The 23,365-nt window shown below is 41.7% G+C and overlaps 2 protein-coding genes across 2 annotated transcripts in view; one reads left to right on the top strand and one right to left on the bottom strand.

The window, feature by feature from the left end:
• Window positions 1-11,655, top strand: part of arid5b (AT-rich interaction domain 5B) — a 70,222-nt gene extending 58,567 nt beyond the window's left edge. Inside the window, exons 7-10 of the mRNA XM_070916205.1 lie at window positions 88-140; window positions 1,206-1,303; window positions 9,201-9,411; window positions 9,624-11,655. Of these exons, the coding sequence (XP_070772306.1) occupies window positions 88-140; window positions 1,206-1,303; window positions 9,201-9,411; window positions 9,624-11,642 (2,381 nt within the window). The 3' untranslated portion in view covers window positions 11,643-11,655. The remainder of the gene's footprint in view (window positions 1-87; window positions 141-1,205; window positions 1,304-9,200; window positions 9,412-9,623) is intronic.
• Window positions 11,656-16,564: 4,909 nt separating this feature from the next.
• rtkn2 (rhotekin 2) lies at window positions 16,565-23,365 on the bottom strand. The gene is made up of 12 exons (XM_070916404.1): window positions 23,222-23,365; window positions 21,430-21,629; window positions 21,058-21,116; window positions 20,793-20,846; window positions 20,572-20,689; window positions 20,172-20,372; window positions 19,381-19,475; window positions 18,795-18,901; window positions 18,570-18,701; window positions 17,872-18,040; window positions 17,568-17,675; window positions 16,565-17,250 (listed from the first exon to the last, which is right to left on the bottom strand). Exons 1-12 carry the CDS (start codon window positions 23,363-23,365, stop codon window positions 16,565-16,567), a joined length of 2,073 nt encoding a protein of 690 aa, XP_070772505.1.

The following is a 23,365-nucleotide window of genomic DNA, read 5'->3' as shown; positions in this document are numbered from 1 at the left end:
TGATGACTGTGTATGACGTCAAGTGTTTCAGCTCAGGTCCTTTACCCAGTGTTCCTGACTGCCTTGTTTGTCTTCTGTCTCCCACAGTCAACCTTTGGACTATGTTTCAAGCTGCTCAGAAACTCGGAGGATATGAGTTGGTAAGTATTCACATATGTGGCAATATATTCCTTCTCTTTCGTCGAGGTCCCTCCCTTCTTTCTTCCATCTCCCTCTCTTTCCCTCCCCCTGACGTCTCCCCTCTCCTGCTCTCTTTTTCTCTATTATCTCTTCCTCTCTCGCCGTCTCCTTACCTACCTCTCCTCTTCCCTCCCTGTCTTTTCTTCTTCTGCCCTCCCTTTGCCCCTTGAGGTCAGCCACTATTTTCCCAAGAAGAAAGTATTGCTCAGAGCCACATTTAGCAAAAATGATGCCGTTGTTTCAAAACCCCCCTTGGAGTGGAAAACACATGTTCCTCAGCTCTGCACTGGTCAGAAGGAAATTGGTCAAATCGCTCATTTTTTCCCATGTTGGAGATGAAGTGAAATGCACATATATACCCACTTATGCCGTGTGCACATACACACACAACCAGAGTGAGTCAGAAATAAGTACGTATGAGGCAGAGGCATTTAACTTGGCAGCCATACCTGCCGTTTATTCATTCACTATTCATGTGCAACGTGTTTCCAAAGTGAAGTCAATGTTTGATGTTAAGTCGTCAAGTGTATTGCTCATGCCTGTTTCTTCATTAGCTAGCTGGCATAATGTCATCCAAACAGACAGCCAGACCAGACCATAAACAGGATACAGCTCATATAATTGGGGCTCATATCCTTTTAAAACCCTCATATCTGCAGCTGATTATCTCACGTTTCATGTCGAGGCTTTGTTAGCTCTGTGGCAGCCTGGAGTTTTGTGTTTTGCGTTGTAGCCTGTCATCTGTTATGGGATAAGAGGTTATAGCAGGAACAACTGACTGCATGATGTTAACGGAGCTTATTATGTTAGAGAATTGAGTGTTGAGGATTCAATAACTGGAACATCATGACTCAGTAAGACCCAAGACCTCAAAATGATGTCAACCACTTATGTTTTTCTCTTTGTTTTTTTGGTATTCTTTCTTCCTCTCATATTTTTTCAATTTTCCTCACTCTACATTCATCTCATTGTCATCCTTTGTCTCTCTTTCCTTTTTGTCTTTGTCTTCTCATGCGTCCCTCCAGATCACGGTCCGCAGACAGTGGAAGCATGTATATGATGAATTGGGCGGGAACCCCAGCAGCACAAGTGCCGCCACGTGTACACGGAGACACTACGAGAGGTGAGTTATTATGTTCGGCGGTTACATATGACACATTACTGCTATGCATGCACACATGGAACAGTTTGCATCGCCTGAAGTGAGTAAACTCCCCCCACAGCTGCATCAAATATGATTTCGCAATGCTTTATTTATGACATCGGGACGCTACAAGACAAGTATTAATATTATTCAGGGGAAGTCAATGCACATTATACACACACGTGAAGAATAGGGCTTCTACAACAGGGGGACAGTTTGAAAATCATTCCTCACTGTCTCTCGCTGTTCTGGCATACAGTTTTAATAGTATTAAGAAATGCATTCCTTATGGTTCTAAATGAATTCATGATGAGATGAGGTTCAGTTATATTCTCAGCATTAATTGATTAGTTGTGTGGTACTATGGAACCAATTACTCAGTAAACTCCACCCATGCTGCTCTACAAGCAGGATAAAGAGGATTTAAAAGCTCAAAATGACAGCAGAGATTTAAATTATTAACTGACCTACATGGATACACATATATATAGTAAGTACACTTTCCACCATATATGCATTGCGAGCACACAGAGCTGCAAGACAAAATGAAAACACCAGTTTAATGTATTCATCTAATCATTCAGTCAGATACTGCAGCATTTTGAACCTCCACATTATAATCACTCAGATGGTATTACCAAACCAAAGCAAGCATATGGATATGATCCTGAGGGAGCTGTGAGGGTATTATGCAGGACTACTTGCACACACTCGCACACACAAACTTGCACACACGCCCACTTTCCCAAGGTTAAACAAATGCCAAATACGATCTTCCCAACAAGAGATAACCAGTCGCTCATGAGGCAGGTCGTTCCTCGGGGCCGGCGACCCTCTCCACGTCCCTCCGGCTGCTGCTGGTTCACGCATCAGCACAGCTCAGACACACACACACACACTCACACACACACACACACACACACACATACACACACACACACTCACACACTCACACCTGTCAGTAATACAGCAATATGCCAGAAGTATCATATGAGGGAGTCGGGCAGCTTCATATTGGGTCAAGATCGCATGCTGTAAGCGAATTTGGCTTTTCCAGGAAATTTGTGAAACTATGAGTGTGAGGCGTGTATTGTGTGTTGTATTTGTACACAAGTTGTGCCTCTAAATGTTCGGCTAAGGGTGCTTCTTCCTCACTGCCTCAAACTGGGATATGTTTTAAAAGGAGTTCCTTATTTATACTAATAATAGATTTGACTTTCAACACCTAGCTTCAGAGATGATGCTGGCCAAATGTCCTTTTATTGCAAAAGACAGAATATGTCTTTGATCCCTTGTTTTGTGACTTTTAATCTAGCTTTGAAGCCAGTCTGATCTGTCTCTGCCTGGAAATAACTTTGAAGCCAGATGTGAAAAGCTACATTGTTCATCAGTTTATAAGGTGTAAATAGGGTCATAGGAAGGTGGGCGGGGTGGGACGAAACCGCGTGGGAAGCGCTGAGGTGTGACTGCTGCTGCGCTGGCCTTTCCCTCTCCAGCCACCGAGAAGCAGCTGAGAGAAAATAATGCTGAATCAATACAAAGCAATAATATCCACACACTGCAGTGAATATCAGGCTGACAGAGAGAGAAGGTGTAAGAGGGAGGGGTGGGGGTGATGGGGCATGTGTGAGAGAGAGAGAGAGAGAGAGAGAGAGAGGGAGAGAGGGAGAGATCAGCTGAAGCTGAGCAAGTTTCCATTCAGGGGAATAATTTTAGCTGAGCCTTGGTGTTTGGGCTGCTTGGAGGGCAATTAGCTTCATTGTATTAACTCAGCAAACACGGCCATTCTCTCCGCATGATGAATGAGGCTGTTTGTGGGCTCGCTGAGGTATGTGTTTGTTCCCCAGAGGCGTCTTTGTTTCCACCTTTAATCATTAGTCAATGTGCTACAGAAATATAATTCACAGGGAAGAATGTACAGGGTACAAACTCGAACAACACTTATGTTTTCCTCTTCTCTCAGAAGGATCACTTCTGACTTGTCTCAGTGGACCAACATACAGTGGAGCAGGGAATAAAAAGCTGGTAGGAAGGAAAGGAAATAATATTTCAGGGCATAATTGCTTTAGATTAAGTGGATATTCTTGGCTGTCTTGGTGTTATTTGGGTTAAAGATTGTGAATATCCACAAGCATTCAGCTCTCATTTTAAATTATACACATTATCCCTTTACAGCCCTAATGGTAAAATCATATGAAATGGTTTCCTAGGAGATGTTATTGTGAAAGATGGAGCCAGGGGCATAATCACTATATTTATGCTGTCCAGGAGCAGGCGGTAATCACTGGTAGTAATGGAGTTACATAGCTGGAATTGAACAGGAGATAACCTCAGCTAATTGTCATTTTCAAAGTTACTGTTTTTTCTTTTCTTTTTTTTGTCGTGGAGCGGCATTCATTAGCGCGCAGGGAAAAATCAATGTAGAAATGTCCAAGCCGAGGTCTGCCGCTGCAGCTACGGGGAAGCTTTAATGATATTTATTTAAACCGTTTCCCGAGATTAGCTGTCAGGGCCCAGCGCTCTGAATTAAAAATGAGGTCATGAAAAAGATGGCATCAATAACCTTGAAATAGACTGCCTTTTGCTTCTGTGCTGTGCCATTTTCTGTGCCCCCCCCCACCCCCTCTCCCTCTCTTCCACTCCCTGCCTTGCACTTCATGCTGTTTCTTTCATTATACAGGTCAGCGCCTTTTAACAGCTCCTACATATTTAATCTTCCTGGTTTCCTACGTGATCTCTTGTTACAGAAACATCACATTTCACTATCTCTGTTCATTTCTGCCTGTTACAGAGTTTTAATACCTCACCATGCCTTGGCACTCTAATGTAATTGCACAACGGGGTTGGTATTGGGGCGGGAGGGGGGGGGGGGTATCCATGGCAACAGAAAAGCTATTTAGAATAATTTGCTATTTAAAAACTCTGAGGTTTTAGGCAATAGCAGAGAGCGCAGATGAGGGGTTTCGGATTAGATCATTTCATCTGAAAAGTATTAGATGTTTGCCAGATGTACTGTACGTAGAGTCTGAGGCCTGTGAAATATTCTCCGGCTCAGATCATGCAGATATGTGTTTCTCTTAAGACAGATGCACGCCTGTTCCAATTTTAGTCGACTAGATGTTTTATTGATTCAGCCTTTATTCATTCCTCCTGGTATCAATGTTCCTCTGCATTCACTAAAAATACATTTGTTGCTCATGATTATTAGGAAACCTTGAGTCAGTCCTCACATTTGTAACAGAATAGAGTTCAGATTTGGGGAAGAGACAGGGGACAGGGGGATTGTTTTCTTAATTTTATTCTGCTGGATGCTCAGTGTCTTGCACTCGTCAGCATCTCTCCGCATTGTCCTTGATGTATTGCAGATACCTCAAATGTGGTGCATTACACTTTGGCTTGCTTTGTCTAATACTGTAGCTCAAACACAGATTTAAATTACTCTGGTCTCTTGTTCTAAAGCAGAGGGTATCATTGGATTACAATAAGAGGTGGTGGGGAGGGAGTATCACCTCCATGTCCTCCCTGCTTTTTATTCCCAAACCTGAGAGACATAGGGAGAGAGAGAGAGAGAAAGACAAAAACAAGACAATAAACAACAACAAAAGTGATTCAGTATTAAGAATTAAAGTGGGAGAGAATAAAGTTGCAATACAAGAGGATGGATGCATATTGTCTGTCAGCATTCCTTAACACTGTAAACAATGTCTCAACATGTTGTCCACATCAAAAGCATGGCCAAATTCTTTGTATATCCGTGACTCCTCTAGTGAATCTGGACTTCAGCTTCAGTGGGAATGCAGCCAAAGAGCTGCTTGTTCTTTACACTAAAATAGCAGGCAGCTATTTTAACTTCTGAGAGCTTGATGGTTTCCCCAAGACAAAATGCTTCATTGAGCTTTCAGTGATAAAACCTCTTCTTTTTTTTTTTTTGCAACGATCTAACAAATCACACTATTGGGTGATTTCTTTATGCGTGGGATTTAATGAAAAGGTCCAAGGTTTCTTTCCCCAGTGGCGATGAGAAATCACAAATTATGGCACTGACGTGTGACAGGCAATCGACTGTATGAGAATCTATTCAAGTCTACTGAGATTAATAACTAGTTCAGTGTAGCAAATTAAATTAATGACATTCTTGCAGAGATTTCAGTCCACTGTAGGGCAGCAAGAGCGAACATATGCTGTATATTTTTGGGTATTAATACTTGAGTGTTTCTTTATGCGGAATAGTACACATTTATTTTAAACAGTTAGCACTCTTGGCTCACACCTGCCATGGCGAACATTTACTGCGAGCTGCAGCAGCAGCAGCTAATGAGAGCAAACCCCGGGGGAACAGTAGAGGTCATTTTAAATCTGGTATTTTCAGACTTGACAAAGGACTTAAGTTTTTCATACATTCCTGTGCTGCCCTCCTGTTTTAACTGCATGAATGAGGGTCACCTCAAGTGGTTTGGCTTTGAGACAAAAGAGGGGCTTTGAGGCATGAATCCAAAGCAGAGGGACCAGCTACAATGTCTGTTTATCCCTCTGCTGGCATTTTGTCTCTCTCTTTCTCTGCAGCAGTTATTGTTTCCTCATTGCTGTGATGATGCTTAATCATTGCATTTAGATGCGATAAAGATTTGATTTTATCTTTTTTATTTTATTCTCTTTTCCTCGCAGGCATGTAAAAGTAAGTCATTTTCTCTCCTCCAGATCTTTCTACAGCCCCCGGGGCTTGTCCACCAGCTCTTTAAATAGTTTCTTTTCCTTTTTTTTTTTCTTTTTTTTTTTACGCATGAAGCAGCTCTTGTGATCTTAACACAACACCAGTTAAAATTAATTTCAGCACGGATGGGAGGGAAATAGTTGAAATGGAACAGCCCGCAGGCTTTTTTCCACTTATTTGGTGACTTAGGCATTTCTTGGATTCTAGCACACTGCTTGTTTCTGTAACACAAAACTCAGATGAGAGCAGCACATTGCTGGTAAAGTCACCTTGTTTTTGCCAAGTTGTGTTTTTTGGGGGGAGGTGCTTTGTGTGCAATCCATTATTTCAAAGGCACAGACGTGCTTAGTTGACAGTTGTGGTGTGATGTTGTGGTTTACACTGTTATTGATCTTACTGATTCTAAAAAAGACCAGATATAGTGCATTATATATACACACGTATGAAACAATATCTTTTAGCTTAATTACATGAGACATCTTCTATCTCTGCCTATTCAACGTTTAATCTCTTCTCTGCATATTTTAGTTGCTTGTTATCAACATGGAAAACGGCTGCTTAAACAAAAGCCGGGTGATAAATTGGCATGAGAGGAAGTTAAGTATTTATTGACCTCATAAAAATGTTGCCTCTCCTGCTTTAATGAAATTCTTTCCTGGAATCTCACAGTGCAGCACACGCCCCCCAGTGGCATAAATTACTAACTACACCTGGCTCTCTCTCAACTAATGCAGTGGCTGCCAAGCTCAACCCTTCCCCTTCCTTGGAGGAAATTGCTACTTATATAAGTGGTATTGTATTATGAGTGCTATTTTACACGATCATGACTAAGTTATATATACACGGCTTGAAATTACTCCAGTCTTTCTCACTGAGGGCTTTTCTTTTAATGTAAGAGTTAAAAATGGAAAGTGGAGTGAGTGCCCTGTAGCATGAACCTTCGCTTACTCAGCCATTTCTGTACATTTACATAAAACTGTAAAAGGTGTATGACTTGGAATTGAAAGTCCTACTTATAGAAAGAATAGTTTTAATAGGCTTTTTGTAAATCATCTTATATTTATTAAGCGTAACAAAGCAAATAATTCTGACAATGTAGGGAACTTCCTGAGACTGATTTTTGGTTTCTTTCCCAACCTTTGCATTTGGAACTATTTAAGGCTCCAGTAATTTCCCGGGCTCAGCTCTTACATTATCCGGGCCTGCGACATCCCAACCCCCACCCCATATTGACATTCCATAAAGTTGACCCAGGCCAAGGCAGCCGTCTCTTTCCCACAGATCATCGTGATAGTCCATAGTGCACACTGGTATACTGTGTATATATATATACATATATATATATATATATGTATATATATATACAGAGTATATATTTGCCTTTTCTGAGCAATAATGCGTAATTACAGAAAGCCCGAGAACCACTTCCCTATTTGTAATAAATACCACTGCTGCTATTTTAAAGTAAAAAAGACTGCATGTTTTTATCTCCGTTTTCGAGGATTCTTCGTTCCTTCATTCAGAATAATTTTTGCTCTTCATTAACATGTCATTATCCTCTCTTTCACTCCCTCTGTTTCTTTTTTCCTTTTGCTCTCTCTCCCTCCCCTCTTCTCTTTCACAACCCCTTTGCTCTCCGTCTTTCCAATAAGTCACATTTAATAGTACATTTCCTTTCTTGGCCTGGGGCCTGGTGCCAGACCAGCTGTATGAAATGTAGTTTCACCGCTTTCCCTGCCAGCACTTTTGTTCAGAGGAAAAATAACAAAAAATCCCACAGAGCCTCTTGAACTCTCTGAGGCTTTTTTCTTCCTTTTGAAGAGGAGGCGAAACAGCTCTTGATTCATTGTTTGTTTTACCGCCATGTCCCTTAAAAGGAGTACTGCAACCGTCTCTTGTCGTTACACGAGAAGACCTTATTTTTTCTCATGACTGAGAAAGTCATGTTTCTGTCTGGCTTTTATGGATTGTTATTGTAAAAAAACCTGACAGAGTAGCTGGAGAGATTTTCAGAGCAGCTTATTGAAGTTTGGAGTGTTGTAGTTTTTCAGTTGTCTTGGTTTCCTCTTCCACAATGTTTCTTATTTCTGGTCTATTGCCAATTTCCATTTTCTTTTTCTGAGCAATAAAAGTCTAAAAGTTTCCCTCGCTGGTTTCTTCATGTCATTATTTTACACATGGGTATTGTTATGTTATCCAGATCTTAATGTTCCCATTAGTTATGACATCAGATACGGAAAATTGACTTGGGAAGTATTCAGAGGAGAAATAACAGAAGTCAAAAATAGTTTAATGTTTTTTCTACAGAATGTTCCTTGTCACTTAGTATGCACTTAATTAAGTTGGAGCATATACAGCTATCCTGTGTTTAATCACGTCAAATGGACAGTGTGTTACAATCTAGAGCGTACTGTTACCAGCTGAAATGTTTTATTACTGTAACCACTTTAAGGGCTTCTGTGATGAATCATATTCGTATATTAAATTAGATGTTATATGCTATGAGGTTCCTTTAAGCAGTTTGATTTCAATCCTCCCAGACATTTTGTTCCTTTTCATTACCAACCACATTAGCTTTACACTCCCACAAACACAACACGCACACACATATTCTTCTCTCTCAAGGTTAAACTAATACCAAATGTGATCTGTCTCAGCAGGAGATAACTGGTTATTCACATTCTCTCTCTCTCTCACTCACACACACACACACACAAACACACACACGTACTCTGGCACCAATCTGAACCTGGATTTCCCCTAACCAAGATTAATTACAATAGGATTGTTAATGCTTGCCAGGTATTAAAACAAGGAGGTTTTAAAGCAAGGTATTTGATACTCATGCCTGTGGCAAAGCTGCAGCTCATTCTGTTTCTGGTATTAACAAACAAAATACTTATGTGGTTTATTGCACTTTACTCTCTACTCTTTGGTATGGACACCAAATGTGCTTAGAAAATGCTTCACTTCTCCATGTTAGGGTGTTCAAATGTATAGTTTTGTGTATTTTTTTCCATCGAAGATTGTTGTTTTGATAAAATATTATTTTTGTTTGTGTATGATGAACAAAAACATAATTAGTAACTGTGTACAAGCGTGACATGACATAACATGATCATACCACAAACTCATCTGCATTCCTTTGCTTGCATTCTTCCTCAGGCTCCTCCTCCCTTATGAGAGGCACATTAAAGGCGAGCAGGACAAACCCCTCCCCTTGGCCAAACCCAAGAAGCAGGAGAGCAGCCAGGAGAAGGCTTCAGGAGCCAAAGCCAAAGGAGTGGGGGCCAAGAAATTGAAAGGCCCCAACAATCCCAAGCTGGGGAGTAAAAAGGATGGAGGGGAGACAGTGAAAGGCCAAGAACAATCACAGGTCAGTCACAGGCCTCTCCCAACTGCTGCCTCATCAAGATTCCTTCTCGCTCTAAACTCAATTTAATTTTAATCTCCTTGTGCTTTCTCATCAATGCTTCACCCTCTGTCCTGAATTCCTGTTGTCTTTGAAATTGCCAAATGATAAGAAAATATAGGAGTGTATTTTACTTTGAGAAACAACTGTAACAACTATCATTTTTCTGCATGCAGGACTCCAAGGGGGAAGAGGAAAATGACGAGCTGTCAGTGGCCATAAAACAGGAGGCATCTCTGAGAGATGAGCCAATTGTAATAGAGGAGGAAGAGTTACATCTTACCCTGAAGAAAGAGGAGTCCTTGGCAGTGGAGCAGCCATCGTCACTCTGCCTCAAAGAACCAGACTGCAGAGCCCCACATGCTGGTCTACCGCTCCACACGGGGCCAGATCCCCAGCCTGAATGGAGGCAAATCAGCGAGGCCCTCCAAGCAAAACTCTCCTGTGAACAGCAAACTGAAGGGCATTTCATTCCTAAAAACCCCTACCTGCCTCACCGTTGGGATCAGAACAAACCTGCTGGACATGTTGCTCTGCCTGAGCCCTCCTCCAGGGTCAAAGACTCCATAGAAAGTCATGGTGGGAGAGTGGGGAAGGTGTTACCAATGTGTAAGCAGGCAGACAGACAGTGTATAGACTTGAGCACAGATTCCTTCCCAGAGAAAGAAGACTATGGGGTCATTAAGAAGGAGTCTACGCAGGGCCCCGCACAGACGGCTGCCTACTGCAAAGCCAGTCAGGGGGTCATGTCTCCTTTAGCCAAAAAGAAGCTCCTCTCCCAAGTCAGTGAGTCCAACCCTTTCTCCTTTACTTCTCCTTCTCATCAGCCTCCACCTCCCACAGCTGCTTCCTCTCTCCCTGTCATATCAGTGTCTGAAAGGGAGAAGGAGAAGAGGAAGGGTGAGGAGGAGGTGGTAGGACAGAGGCATGGGTGTGTGTCAGACAACGTCCCGGAGGTAGCACCCATATTCAGGCCATCAGTCATCCAGCATGCCCAGAGCAGCAAGCCTCACCAACAAGCCACCAGTGGAGAGAGGAGTGCTGCCGGAGAGCTTTCAGAGACTTACAGCTGCCGGACGAGCCATCACCTCCAGCCTCAAGTCAATCCGCCGTGGCAGCCCTATCTCCCCCGAACCCACACCCAGGATGGTGTAGACAACGCCGGGGAGACGCTACTCCAGGGCCCAGCGGCTCAGCCCCGGAGCTACGCAGGTGACTGCTACTCCTCTCCTCACCTCCACAGTCTGTACAGGCAAACCGAGAACTGCCTGAGCCAGGAGAGGATGGCCGGCTTCCCCAACAGAGAGCGGAGAGAGCACTACACCAGGGACCGCGAAGGCGGCCAGGGTTTTGTCTGTGGCGGCCTGGAGCAAGAGGGCTTGGCCTACAGATCTCACTACAGTGACAGGACTCAAACACACGGAGAGAGGAGAGAGGCAGAAGATGAGCCCAGAGACTTCACAATCTCTAAACCTCTCTCTCAGAGGGTGTCCTCCTTCTCCAAGCCCTCCTTCTGCAGTCTCCCATATCCCCTCATGCACCAGGGTTTAGATTCCCATCCTAAGGCTTGCCGCGTTCCTCCTATGACCATCTCTCCCCCCAAACAGAGCCCAGCAGAGTCATCGCAGCCATTTCCCAGTCCAAAAGCTTCAAGTGATTCGTCCCTCACCAGCCCCATTCGACCCAGTAAGCGGAGCCTAGTGGAACCCGAGAGTGAGGACGTCCCAGAGAGGAAAGTCCGTGTGGTAACGCCAATCCATCCTGCAGGTGCAATCCGACGCAGTGACCCAGAAGAGCTAAAGCCAGCTGAGCCGGCCCACGCTGTTCACCTCAATAATCATCTCCCTGAGGGCCACCCAACAACTACCTATCCCCCACACCACGCCGTGCCCTTCTACCCTGGCATGTACCCACCTGGCAGCCTGGTCTCACCAGGAGCCCAGGACGGGCTCCAGCAGCACCCAGGTCTGCAGTACCTGAAGAGCCAGTCAGCAGTGTCTCCTCTCATGCCCCCGTTAGCCTTCCACTCCATGATGTTCCACAGGCAGCTGCTGGCCTCCAGCCCCAGCCCGCACCCCTTCTACAGGCACCCGGGTGGGGCAGCACTGTACGGGGACCTGCTGCACCACCTGTACCCTCTCTCTACCCTCCCACCACCTCAGCTGTCCTCGGTACACCCCAGCACCAGACTGTGAGGGAGAGTGGATTAATTGTTTCTCCCTCTCCTTCTTCATCCTCAGAAACTTTTTCAGCTTCTCTTTGTCTTTCTGTCTCTCTTGCTCGGGGATTGTGGCTCAGTCGAAAATAAACACTGATTATAAAACTTTGGCTGATTGCCTGACTGATGAGTTTATCAGTCTGTAGAGTGAAAATTCCATTTTCTTTTTATTTTTTATTTGTGTATGCATTTGTTTATATACTTTGCACTGTTCTTTATTTTTATCACCACTTACTGTATCTTGTTTTGTTGTCGTCGTATCCTTATTTGCACAGTGCTCATGTGTTTGTGCTCACAAATCAGTTTGCCGTTCTCAGTCACCATGAGTCAGGTTGTTGCTCTGGATGTGTGAAAAGTGGAGGGCAACAGAGAAAAGCCATTTGTTTACTGCGTCTGAGGGCTAAACTTTTTTGCTTAAAAACACTACAAGTAACATGACAATGTAAATGAAATTCTTTATATAACTAGAGGTGCGTTCATCATCACAAACAATGTTCAACAGCTGTTTAGTGCATTATTACACTTTAGGCAGCCAGTGGTGTTGCATCTGTTTACATGTCTCCACGCTGAAAGCTGTTGCCTGTTTGTGCCAGAGTAAATCCACCTGGACTCCTTGGAATAGACATTAACACTCACCACGGTGCTGCATAACATGGAATAGTTTCATCATAACATTCAGAGGTGCTGTGTGTAACAGATGTACTGTAGACTCACTTTTTACTCAGTTTGGGTTCTTATTCGTTAAACTGTATTTCAGTTCGGATCATACAACATAAGCAGTTGTCGTGTTCAATCTGTTGACAAATCATGAATGTTTTCTTTTTGTTAGAGTAAATGGTAAGCCATTTACATTTTAATTATAATTAATTGAAAGTAATTTGACCCCCAGAACCCTCAGAACCCTTTGTGATGAGTAGACTGTAGCAGCTTGTTTTTGTCTGTAGGACCAGCATAATGAAGCAGCCGTCTGCTGTGGAATGCTCACCACAAGAAGTCAGCATTTCATCTTTTTGTTCTTGACTTGAAAAGCTCTTTTTCTGGCGAACAGACTCTTTTATTCAACACGCTGAAAAGACTCACTGTATGATTTGATAGGAATGTTGTCACTTAGGATATTATTGCTTTGCAAATATCTGTGCCTTTCGCAGTCTTGGATTAGAGTTAGCACTACAGTTGTTAAGGTTTATCTTCTGTAGCAGGGTAGGAATATCAATATTACTGTCACTCTTGTCTGAAATGCAGCACACAGACACTCATACAAAAACTATATGGCACACTATCAGACACCAGACTTGATAGGTAAGGCACAAAATTTAAAGTTTTTAAACAGTTATGCTTTAACCTGATGGTTAGTGTTTATGCTTAAGTAAATCTATTCACTTAGCTTAACTGTGTCAGTCAGAACCTAAAAAGATTTACCAATAGTTGATATTGACACAGGTCTGGTGTCTGTCATCCGCAGGGCATGTGTGCTCTATGTGTTTTCTAGCAGTGATGAAAAGGTACCAGACTCCATAAAGTATGCCTGCCATGCTCCGTAGCCTGAGGTGGAAAGACAACACCTGCTCTGGCTTTTTACAACCACTATAATTGCAATCCAGGATAGTCGAAATACACAGTTAACATGTCTGGTGTTTCAAAAGAAGAAAAAAAAATGCTGTAAACGTCTATGTGTAAAGTTTTACTGAATACTTAGATAAAGACATTCATATCGGATTAAGTACTGTACATTGCTGTGTGTAGGTAAAACTGGCATTAGTGCTGGTTCCTGTACAGAACATTCATACGGGATCAATTCATGACAACCCCTCTCTCTTGTCTTATTTTCTGTGTAAATAGCACTGTAGATAGTACCGCGTGGTTGTTATCATATAAACTGTTATAATCTGTAAATAGTATAAAAACAGTATAAAAGTCGGTTACACAATCTAGCTGTGTCCTTGTTTGCTGTGTTTCAAGGTCACGGTGATCATGTTAGATTTAAACAAACACTACAACTTAAGGATTAGGATACTTTTTGTTTGTCGTTTCACTTTTTTTTCCCTCCACGTTGTTTCCATTAATGTGCATCCTGAAAGTGTTTTTGATACAGTAGCCATCTGTTTACCAATCACCCAGCTGGCGAGCAAGACAAAAAAATAAAGACATTTTGTATGATATGACCTCCTGTATATTTAATTAAAATATTTTACTATCTATACACGTTTCCTCAGTGGTGTTATTTAACTGAACTGCAGATAAATAGTGAGGGCTGAATAAACTGATATTTAACACCAGTGTACTAATGTCAATGTAATGTTCTGTTTTTTTCCTGAGTAAATGCAGTGTGAATGGGGTTTTATTATTGTAATACCATTATCTGGCTATGAGATTCCATCCGCCTTAATCTTCACAACAGGCTACTTCTGGGCTCAAAGCCAGAGAAGCCTCTCCAGTATTTGCTGCAGTAGAGAAATGTGCCCGTGCATGTATCTCTATGGGATGTGTGTTGGGCTGCAATAAAAGCTATGCTTTGACTTTTATTGCCACCCCCTGGTAAACCTTTACCATGAAAAATATTCAGTAATTCTTCCAAGCTCAGCAAAAATAAAGCAGCCTCACCAGGGTAGAATGTAGGCCGTTTTATTGCAGATCAGCAATAATAAAAATAAAAAAACAGTTAGCTTCCAAGACAACAGTGAACACAGTGAGGGGAAAATTGCACTTTTTGAGAACCAAAAATAACTACAATCTTTTTTTTTTCTTTTTTTATTACAATGCATTATGCACAAATGATTCTGCACTAGGACAAGATTAATGTATTCCTACTTAGTAGTACATAAACACCGTGCCAGTGGCTAAATAATTCATATGCTAAAACTAACATTGAGATGACACAGCAGTACTACACTATGAAGAGGAAGCACAGAACATTTTAAATCAAAAACACTACAGAAAAAAAATTACAAATTATTGCTGTTACTGTTATTGCCGTCTTGTGTAATTAACAAATGTTATTAAAAAAAAGACATTTTTTAAAAACAGTAAATTCATATAAATTTGTCTCATTAGTTTGGCTCTGATTAAAGTGAGAATGTTCAGTCCTTGTTTATTTATAAAGCAGGTGTACATTTATATCACATGCTTCTACACTGATACGCAGTGCTACAGTTAATCTGAAATACTATACAGAAATGTTAGCTTTCACAATAACTGTAAGTAATATTGGCATGTAATTTAATGTTCTTTGTCTCTAGCATGTTTAGTCTAACAACACCAGCATCAGTAAAACTAATGCTATGAGGTTTGACTCTTGAACCTTCCCTTGCTTTTCCAGGTACATACAGTACATCAAAGTGAGTGTATTGGCAGTACACACCGAGCGTAGAAAACATTAGGAGCACACTGCTAATATTGAGCAGCATCCCCCTTTTGTACAATCCATTCTCAGTTCTTTCAAGGCTTAAACTAAATCCTCCTGTAATCCGCCTCCCCACAAATCTACATCTCCCCCTCTTGATTAAACTGAATTTAGAGGGTGAGATAAAAGAAAAATGGGATTGTAGCTTTCACCATGCTGCTCCATCTGGCCAGGCAATTTCAGAGAAAGTAGCTAAACCTAATGTTTTGTACACTCTGTGTAATTATGAAGACCATTCTTCAACACGTGATGGTTAAGTGGTTGAAATATTTAGTGGCTGGCAGTATTGGATATGTTCAAAACACAAACACAAGGGCATTCATTATTTTAGCCACTCAAAAGACTCATTCATTCAATTATGTTCATAGCCTTTATGGGCTGCAGTGTTAAATTATGTTGGACATAGTGTGTAGCCACTGAAAACCAAGGTCACTCCATTATTAAGACCTCTGGGAAATGGAAAAGTCACATTAGTGCTTGCAATTGCTCCTAAAATCCTGTTCCCTTAAAATCAGCTATAGTGGTCATAAAGTTGTCACAGTAAGTGGAATAAGTCAATAGTTCCAAAAGGAATGACTCGTCCACAGTCGGCCAATGGATCAATTCCAATTTGAGTGCTTTTGCAAAGGCTCTTTCTTCGGTCCATATTCCAGTGGCAGAGCTGAGAAATAAGCCTTTCCATTTTAGTGGGATTGATGATGGCAGTGCTCAAGCCAACATGCAGCTTTCAATTTCATCCGTGGTTTAAGCTGCACATGAAAAAAGTTTATAAATGGACAGTGGAGCTGGAGATGTAGCGATATAACTTTGATACTGTGATATGAGGTGTCAGCTGGGATTTGGGTTGTCATGATGGACATTGTGAGGATCTTTTCTTAAGATCCATCCTTCAGGTTAAAAAAAAATAGTTAGACATTTTGGGAAATATGATAAGCTCTACTATCAGCTCAATATGAAGCTAGAGCTGGGAGATAGGGTTAGCTTAGCTTAGCATAAAGACGGTAGGTAAGGTCTTGAGCATAACTCACCTTTAACCTAATTTTTACATTCAGGTTTTGGATTAAAAAGAAATATAACGTGTTAATTAGTGATCTTTAGAGGAGCTGGTAGGCAGATTTTGTTACCTTTGGACAGAGCCAGGCTAGCTGTTTCACCCACTTTCCAATCTTCATGCTAATCTAAGCTAACCATCTCCTGGCTCCAGCTTCATATTTAGCATACACGTATGAGTGGTATTGATCTTCTTATTTAACTCTCTGCAGGAAAGCATACAAGCCCATTTCCCAAATTTCACACTGTTCCTTTAAATGTTGAAGGACCACACCAACGGTCATGCCCACAATATCATCATATTATCACTATTGAGGTACAGTCAAATATATTGTGACATCTGGTTTTATCAACGTCACCCAGCTCAGTTGAAAAGTATATTTACTTGTATTAGTGGTATGGTAGGGTTAGTTGATTAAATCTAGATATAGTCGAGGTCAAGGTCGAGGTCACAAGGCTTTAAGGTTCATCCTCTCTCTGAAAGACTTCCTCAGTTTGCTCCTCGGTGCAGGAACAGGACCAGGACCGTGACTTGGTCTGAGGAAGCCATTTTCACCTGAGGGGTCAGTGTTCTGGTACTCCAGCTGCTGAAGAGGGGGCTGACTTTGTGGTTGTACATCCAGGACGCCCAGAGGAGCGTTTTTCCGGCTGAGGGCTCCGGCTCCTCCAGCGTTGTTCCTCTGGAGCTGCTGGATGATGGCAGAGAATTTGGCATCCAGAGACGGTCTGCCAGTTTTGGGCTTTGTGGCTGGGCGTGAAGTGCAAGTGCCGGAGTTCTCCTTCTCCTGGTATGGGGGAGGAGGAGGACGATGAAGAGAAGGGAGCGGAGGTCTGGCAGGACAGGTGGGAGGGGCATAAGGCTCCCTGTCAGAAGGAGGAGGTGGGGCACGGCGCTTTTTGTTGCCGATGGATGTAGAGCTGGTGTTGGGGTTGGGGCTTGAACATGGGGTGGAGGTTTTGCTCTGGGACAGAATACTCTTCTGCACTACCATTGAATGGGACCCATCAAACAGAGTGGACCAATTAGCCGCTTCCTTTTCCTCTTCATGGCCAATAAGAAAGCGGCCATCTGTCTCCTCTATCTTGTTGTGGATAATGTCTGTGATGCTCTCAAACTTGCTGGGTGAATTTATACCTGCGCGTCAAACAAAATAAACAAACAGTGAAATAAAGTCAGACAGATGCAGCAAATGTTCATGTTTTTTTTCCATGTTTGATGAATTATTGAAATGCAGAGAAGACAAAATAATATTTCACAAAGAACACATAAGCACACATTATAATATTCTAATTTGCATGTGAAATGGTGTCCCATTTCTTTTGAGCATCATATCCTCTATAAATAGATACATACAAATACAAATCCTGTAAAATAGTCGACATCAAGCGGTCAACAACTTATTAACCCTCATCTAACTCACTCCAGCCACTCGTTACAATTACTCTACTCACTGAGGTCATTGTAAACAGAGTCAGCCTGCTTTGTGAGGAAGAGAGATGGTTTCCGTGGTGACGCGACCTCGATCTTCATTAGCTGGTTGCAGCAGTGCAGCCACTGGCCTGGTTGTAAACAAGGAGAGGCATGAGAGACACAGATAAAAGTTTATGCTATCTGCTATATATGTGCAAACACACACGAGACCTTTTCAGGAAACATACAAACATGTTCCTGCTCTGTACGCATATGTCCTGTATGTAATAGTTTATATATACATACACACCCTTCTGCTGTATGTTTACACAGAAACACACTCACTCTGATCAAAGAGGTGCTGGTGGAGGGCATCAAGCCAGTCCTCCAGCTCCTCACTGGTTTCTGTGGTGAAGACGATGGTGTGAGACCCATCAGGTGAAGGGTTGATGATGGACAGAGTCCTGGACTTCTGGCCTGCTGACTCCTTCTCCATCACACGGATCCGGGTGTCCTGCAGAAACAACACAAATTACTCATCATGAGTTCCACGGTAAACAAATGAGAGCACAATGTCAGATATAAGAAATACATCACTGATAATGCAGAAAAAAAATGATTCAACAGCAAAATGCCAAAGATGCCAGCAGGATCTCAGTGAATAATGTGGCATTTTGTATTTTGGTTATTATTCTGCAATGTTAGAGGAAACTCTGAGCTGAGATTTAAATCAATAATAATGAATGTGATGTTTATATTCAATTCAAAATTCCACTAACCAGACAGCGCAATTAAAACAGAGATAATAAAGTAGTGATAGCAATAACAGTGACATGGGTAGCAACAATAGCTATTTCTGGTGTTGTTAACATTATTACTTTAACGCCTTTACAATTTAAAATTTTAATTTACACAGAAAGTACAGAAACTTCTTCCAGTACTGTGTTTTATTATGTTGTCTCTGTAGTAAAGTGCCAGAAAGTTTTCATCAACAAGCTCAACAGAAAAAAGTGGGGATTGTGAAGGTTTGGATTCTGTCTCACCTTGTTGACGGGTACGTTGAGAGTGGGCTGCACTTTAGCATCAATTTCTTCCGGGGTGAAGTAACAGGACAAAAAGCCAGCACTCAGCACACAGTAAAGACTGCAGCAGCGGTACATCCCCTCCACACTTTGCTGAATATGACCAGAATAACAAAACGGGACTGAAGCATTCAACCCAGGAACCAGCTATGGAGCTTATGCTAATGACTACAGCAGTCAACGCACCTTCTGGCTCAGGTAGCCGGTCATCATGCTCTGTGTCATGCAGACAGGCTGGGCCACCAACCGGCAGCAGAGGTTGCCATAAAGTGGAAGCCAAGATGACCACTCAGCTGTGGGGATGAAGAGCAGCAGTGGCAATAAAACACAATAAATATAGAGATCTACATGCGTTAATGTTAATAAACTACTGTATGCGTCATGTATAGATAAAGGTGCTCATTAAGTCTGTCACATAGCTTCTTGTCATATGAGCATTTAACAATAACAGTAATGTAAAAACTCATAATATGCACTGAGGACCGGAACGCTAATGTACCACGGTGAAATTTCATACCAAATGTTTACCCCTGAAATTAGAGCTGGATAACAAAAACCTGCCTGAGCACCCACTTCCTTATCCATTTAATCACTCACGCAAGGAAGAAAAGTAATCCAAGCAGAACTTCAATCACAGGTTATTTTGTTTAATTTTAGCTTTCTTTTTGTAAAAAGATTGTATCATTACCATAGTACTGAATCAAATCAGGAGCTAAAAAGCATAATCCCTTTATATCCCCAGATATTACATTTCTGTGCCTTTGCTTCTTACCATCTTGGAGGACAATGAGGGAGTGAGACTGAAAGCTGCCTTCAGCCTCAGGCAGACACAGTGTAGTGTAGGCCAGCAGGCTGTACTTGGCTCCACTGGTGCAGGTAGACACACACAAACACAAACACAAACACACACACAAACACATACACATACACAGAGTTTAGCAATCTTTCAAGTATACTGCTCTGACTCATTTTTATTCCTTCCCAGGCTTAACCATAAAAGATAAACTCAACTCTGCTCAACTCTAACCCAAAAAATAAATAATAATAAAGACACATCAATATACAAAGATCCAACATGTGCACATACTCAACAGTATTTTACTTTTTGTAAATGATGTCCTTCTTCAAAGGCCTAATGATCCCAATGTTTCTCATTCCCACTGAACAGGTGGTATGTATCATTTACAGATGTTCAGTTGAGTTTCATGTGATGCTCTAAATGTTGTTAAGTACGCTTTCCTCTCAGACTCAAATAAAATACAGGCAGAAACATTAAAAGCTTACTTGGGTTTTTTTTCCACAATAAAATAGTACAAGTTATTGGCACAAAAAAAATCTATGAATGCCCAAAGGCTAAACATATCAGTATTCATAACAAATATTGGTTTAACTTTTATTTCAATACTCACTCAGTGCGATTTGTTTACAAACCCGTTGTGTGAGCCTGCAGCTACACCCTTTGTTCAAGTAACAAGCTATAATCGAGTTAGTTCCTGTCGGCAAAATTCTTAAATGGAGAGCCAAGAGTCTGTAAAGGGTTTTATGGGACAACACAATACATACACGGGTATGGGGTTGTACTGCAGGAAGGTGTCAGGGTCTGGAGTGTCCAACAGAGGGCAGAGCTTCTTCCCAGCAGTCTTTCCAAAGGAGTTGCGGAGCTTCTTGGCCAGTTTCTTTGGCGTGTTTACCAAAGTCAACTCCTCCTCCAGGGCACAGCTCCACAGCTCCACCTTCAGCTCAAACTGAGGAACTGCTTCTTTACTATGAGGGAGGACAGGGAAATCTCAATTAAATGTATATATATCACGTAAGAACAACTAAAAGTAACCAGTAACATCCACAACAATAGATGTGTCCGTGTTTGGAGAGGATAATTCAAATACATATTCTGCTATTCATAATACTAAATACAGAGTACATTTCCAGCATGTGGCAAGCTACAGCTGCAATAAATACTTACAAGATGGTGACTCCCTGAAAGCAGATGTCAGTGACTGATCTGTCCACCACCACCATCTGTGTGTCAAACACCTCCGAGCCAATCTGCATCAGACAGAACACCGCCACTCGACGAGAGCCTAATAAACACAAGGGTATGTAATAAACACAAGTATCCACAAAATGGCACGAGGCAAAACTAAACAGAGGGCATGCATGTTAGAAAAACAAGAACAAACTTACTCCCTCTGTTGTTGAAGTGGTCTGAATCCCTCCACATCAAAGGAATGCGCAGATCTACATCAGCAAAGAAGAAAAGTTAATAAACAAAGCAACACTGTTAATTTCTGAAATGCTCTATATTCATTTTGTGAAATTAATTACCTTAAAAACTATTAAAGTGGGACTTCATTTTATGCTATATCTAATTGTTTAAGAGTGGGAGTCTTATTCTTTTCTGACACTCTCGAGTGGTGATTGATTCTGGACAAAGTGGGAGCAATCTTACCAGACATTGCAATTGTCCCATTACAGGGCACACGGTCATCTGAAACTGGATCTGAAAGTCTGAAATAAAATTTAGAATATAACATTACAATTTATCACAATCTGCGTATGAATACATCGACTTCACTGTAACGAAACAGCACTTCAAATTCAACACCCTCTTTCCAAAACCCACTCAGTCCTGTCTCAAGTTGAGATATACATTATATATTACAATTCAATTAAATCTATAACTATATATTTTGATAATGTCTGCTGAACATAAAAACACCACTGAACAGAATGCGGGGGACTGCAACTGTGCAACCTAAAAACCTTTACAAGACATCTTCCTCTCCTGTGAACACAGTGAGCACCCAATTCTGATTCTCACCTCCTGACTGCTCCCATCATGTCCTGCTCCCATTTCTTCTTCTGCAGCTCTGTGAGATAAGTTTTGATCCTGCCATTGCAGGTCAGCAGGTTCTTGGAGGCGTTAAGAACCTGTTCTCTCTTACTGCAGGCGAGCAGCAGCTTGTAGGCACCCTCTCGCATTCGAATCTCAAAGTCAAGCTTTTCTTGTATGTTGGTGTTCTTCTTGGACAGAATATTCAAAGGAGAAAGTTCAAAACAACCAAGTGAATCCATGTCAAAACATAGACAAGCAGCTTGCAAAAAGATGCATTGCAATGTTTTGAATTGCGTTAGTCCGTCAATCAATACACTATAATGAGACCAGAGACAGAGAGTGCAAACATGCTGATTTTGCTAAAGTGGAGTTAGAGTGAAGCTGCCCTTGAATGTTGTTTTTGGCAAGAAGAAAATCACCTCCAGTGTTAAAGGTCAAGTAAACAAGTAATGCACATAAATTTCATATACACAAACAAGAACACTTTTAAGACGACCTCCAGCCTCTTCTAGCCTCAGTGCACTTAACCTTGCGTGCCTCTGAATCTGAGTTGTTTTTTTGGCAAAGACGGAATATTTGATTTGCAGCACACAACAAAAAGGCACAGTCTTTCTGGCACAAACCTTTTAAAGGTTTTAAGAGTTCTTTGCCAATGACAGACATAAGACAACCGAATATTACGAGGCTCTCAGGAAATGTGATCTTCTAGCGCCACTGGTTTGCTACCACCACAATTAATTTGACAAGGATGTTTAAACATGTCATACTCTTGGCAGTGAAGCCAACTTCTTTTCATCACTCAAGAGCAACTTTTTGTGGCAGTGTGAGGTGAAATGATGCAAAATAATGACCAACATACTGAATATGTTAGATGGGATGACAATAACAGTGAGTACATGAATGTATGTAGCTCATATGCAATTAGGATGGCAAAAACGTAGTATAGAAATGTATGGATGGCATGCTGCAAAAAAAAGAACAGCGGCAGGAAAAATGTATCAGGGTAGTTCTAGCTAACATATTTGTGGCCTAAATGGAGTATGATGATGTCTGATATAATCTGGTCTGAAAACATCTCATGCTACATTCAAAATACCTTTTCAATGTGGTATGGAAATTTGGTCTTGGTGGGTTAGAAGTAGTTCAGAAGTAAAGTTCAGAGGTACATGCACAGCTGATTTAGGGATACAAACATCATCATCCTCCATTTTACAAACTAAAATATATGCACCTGTAGCTTTTTAGAAATCTGTCGTATGTACAACAAATTCATGTCCCCTACTATCTGCAGAGTGTCGTTCAGAAGACTTGGGCTTCGTTTCATGCTTTTGGTCTGAAATGACATTAGTTTGAGCGGTGTTAGAGCAAATAGAAGAGCATTATTTCTGCACATGCTCAGCAACATTCAACATGTAGAGTACGCGGCTCTGGTTTCAGGGAACTGAGAAAAGGGGAAACTCCCATATTGGATAACTGGCCCAACTCGCTAGCTTTGTCCCTGGGAACTGAAAGCCACTGTGTGTTGGTGTGAGTGAATGAGACAGACGTTAGAAAACCCAAGTCATAATAAGTTATTTGAGCACAGCTTACCAAATAAGCTTGTTGTTATTGAAGCTGTGTTAACTAAAAAGCACCGTATATTAGCTTAATTACGTTAGTATCGTTGCACTTTGGACCCCCTCCAGCGTCAACTGAGCTGTCATTATGATTCAGAGTTAACGGCAAAACACACAAGACCACTCCGTAAGTTAGCTTATCTCTTTGCCGATAACGTTACCTCTGTTTGCAGGAATAAGGCACTCTGTCGTATTTTCTTCCGTTTAATCTCCATTGCCACCGCGGAACCGGCCGATAATAACGACCTGGAGCTCCCGTTTCGCTTGGAAGTTTGAACACCCCGCGGGTCGTCCATGTTGTTCAT

This window comes from Enoplosus armatus, chromosome 12 (assembly GCF_043641665.1).
Source record: "Enoplosus armatus isolate fEnoArm2 chromosome 12, fEnoArm2.hap1, whole genome shotgun sequence".
Lineage (NCBI taxonomy): Eukaryota > Metazoa > Chordata > Actinopteri > Centrarchiformes > Enoplosidae > Enoplosus > Enoplosus armatus.
Note: the sequence above shows the minus strand (reverse complement) of the source record. Positions and strands in the feature narration are given on the sequence as shown.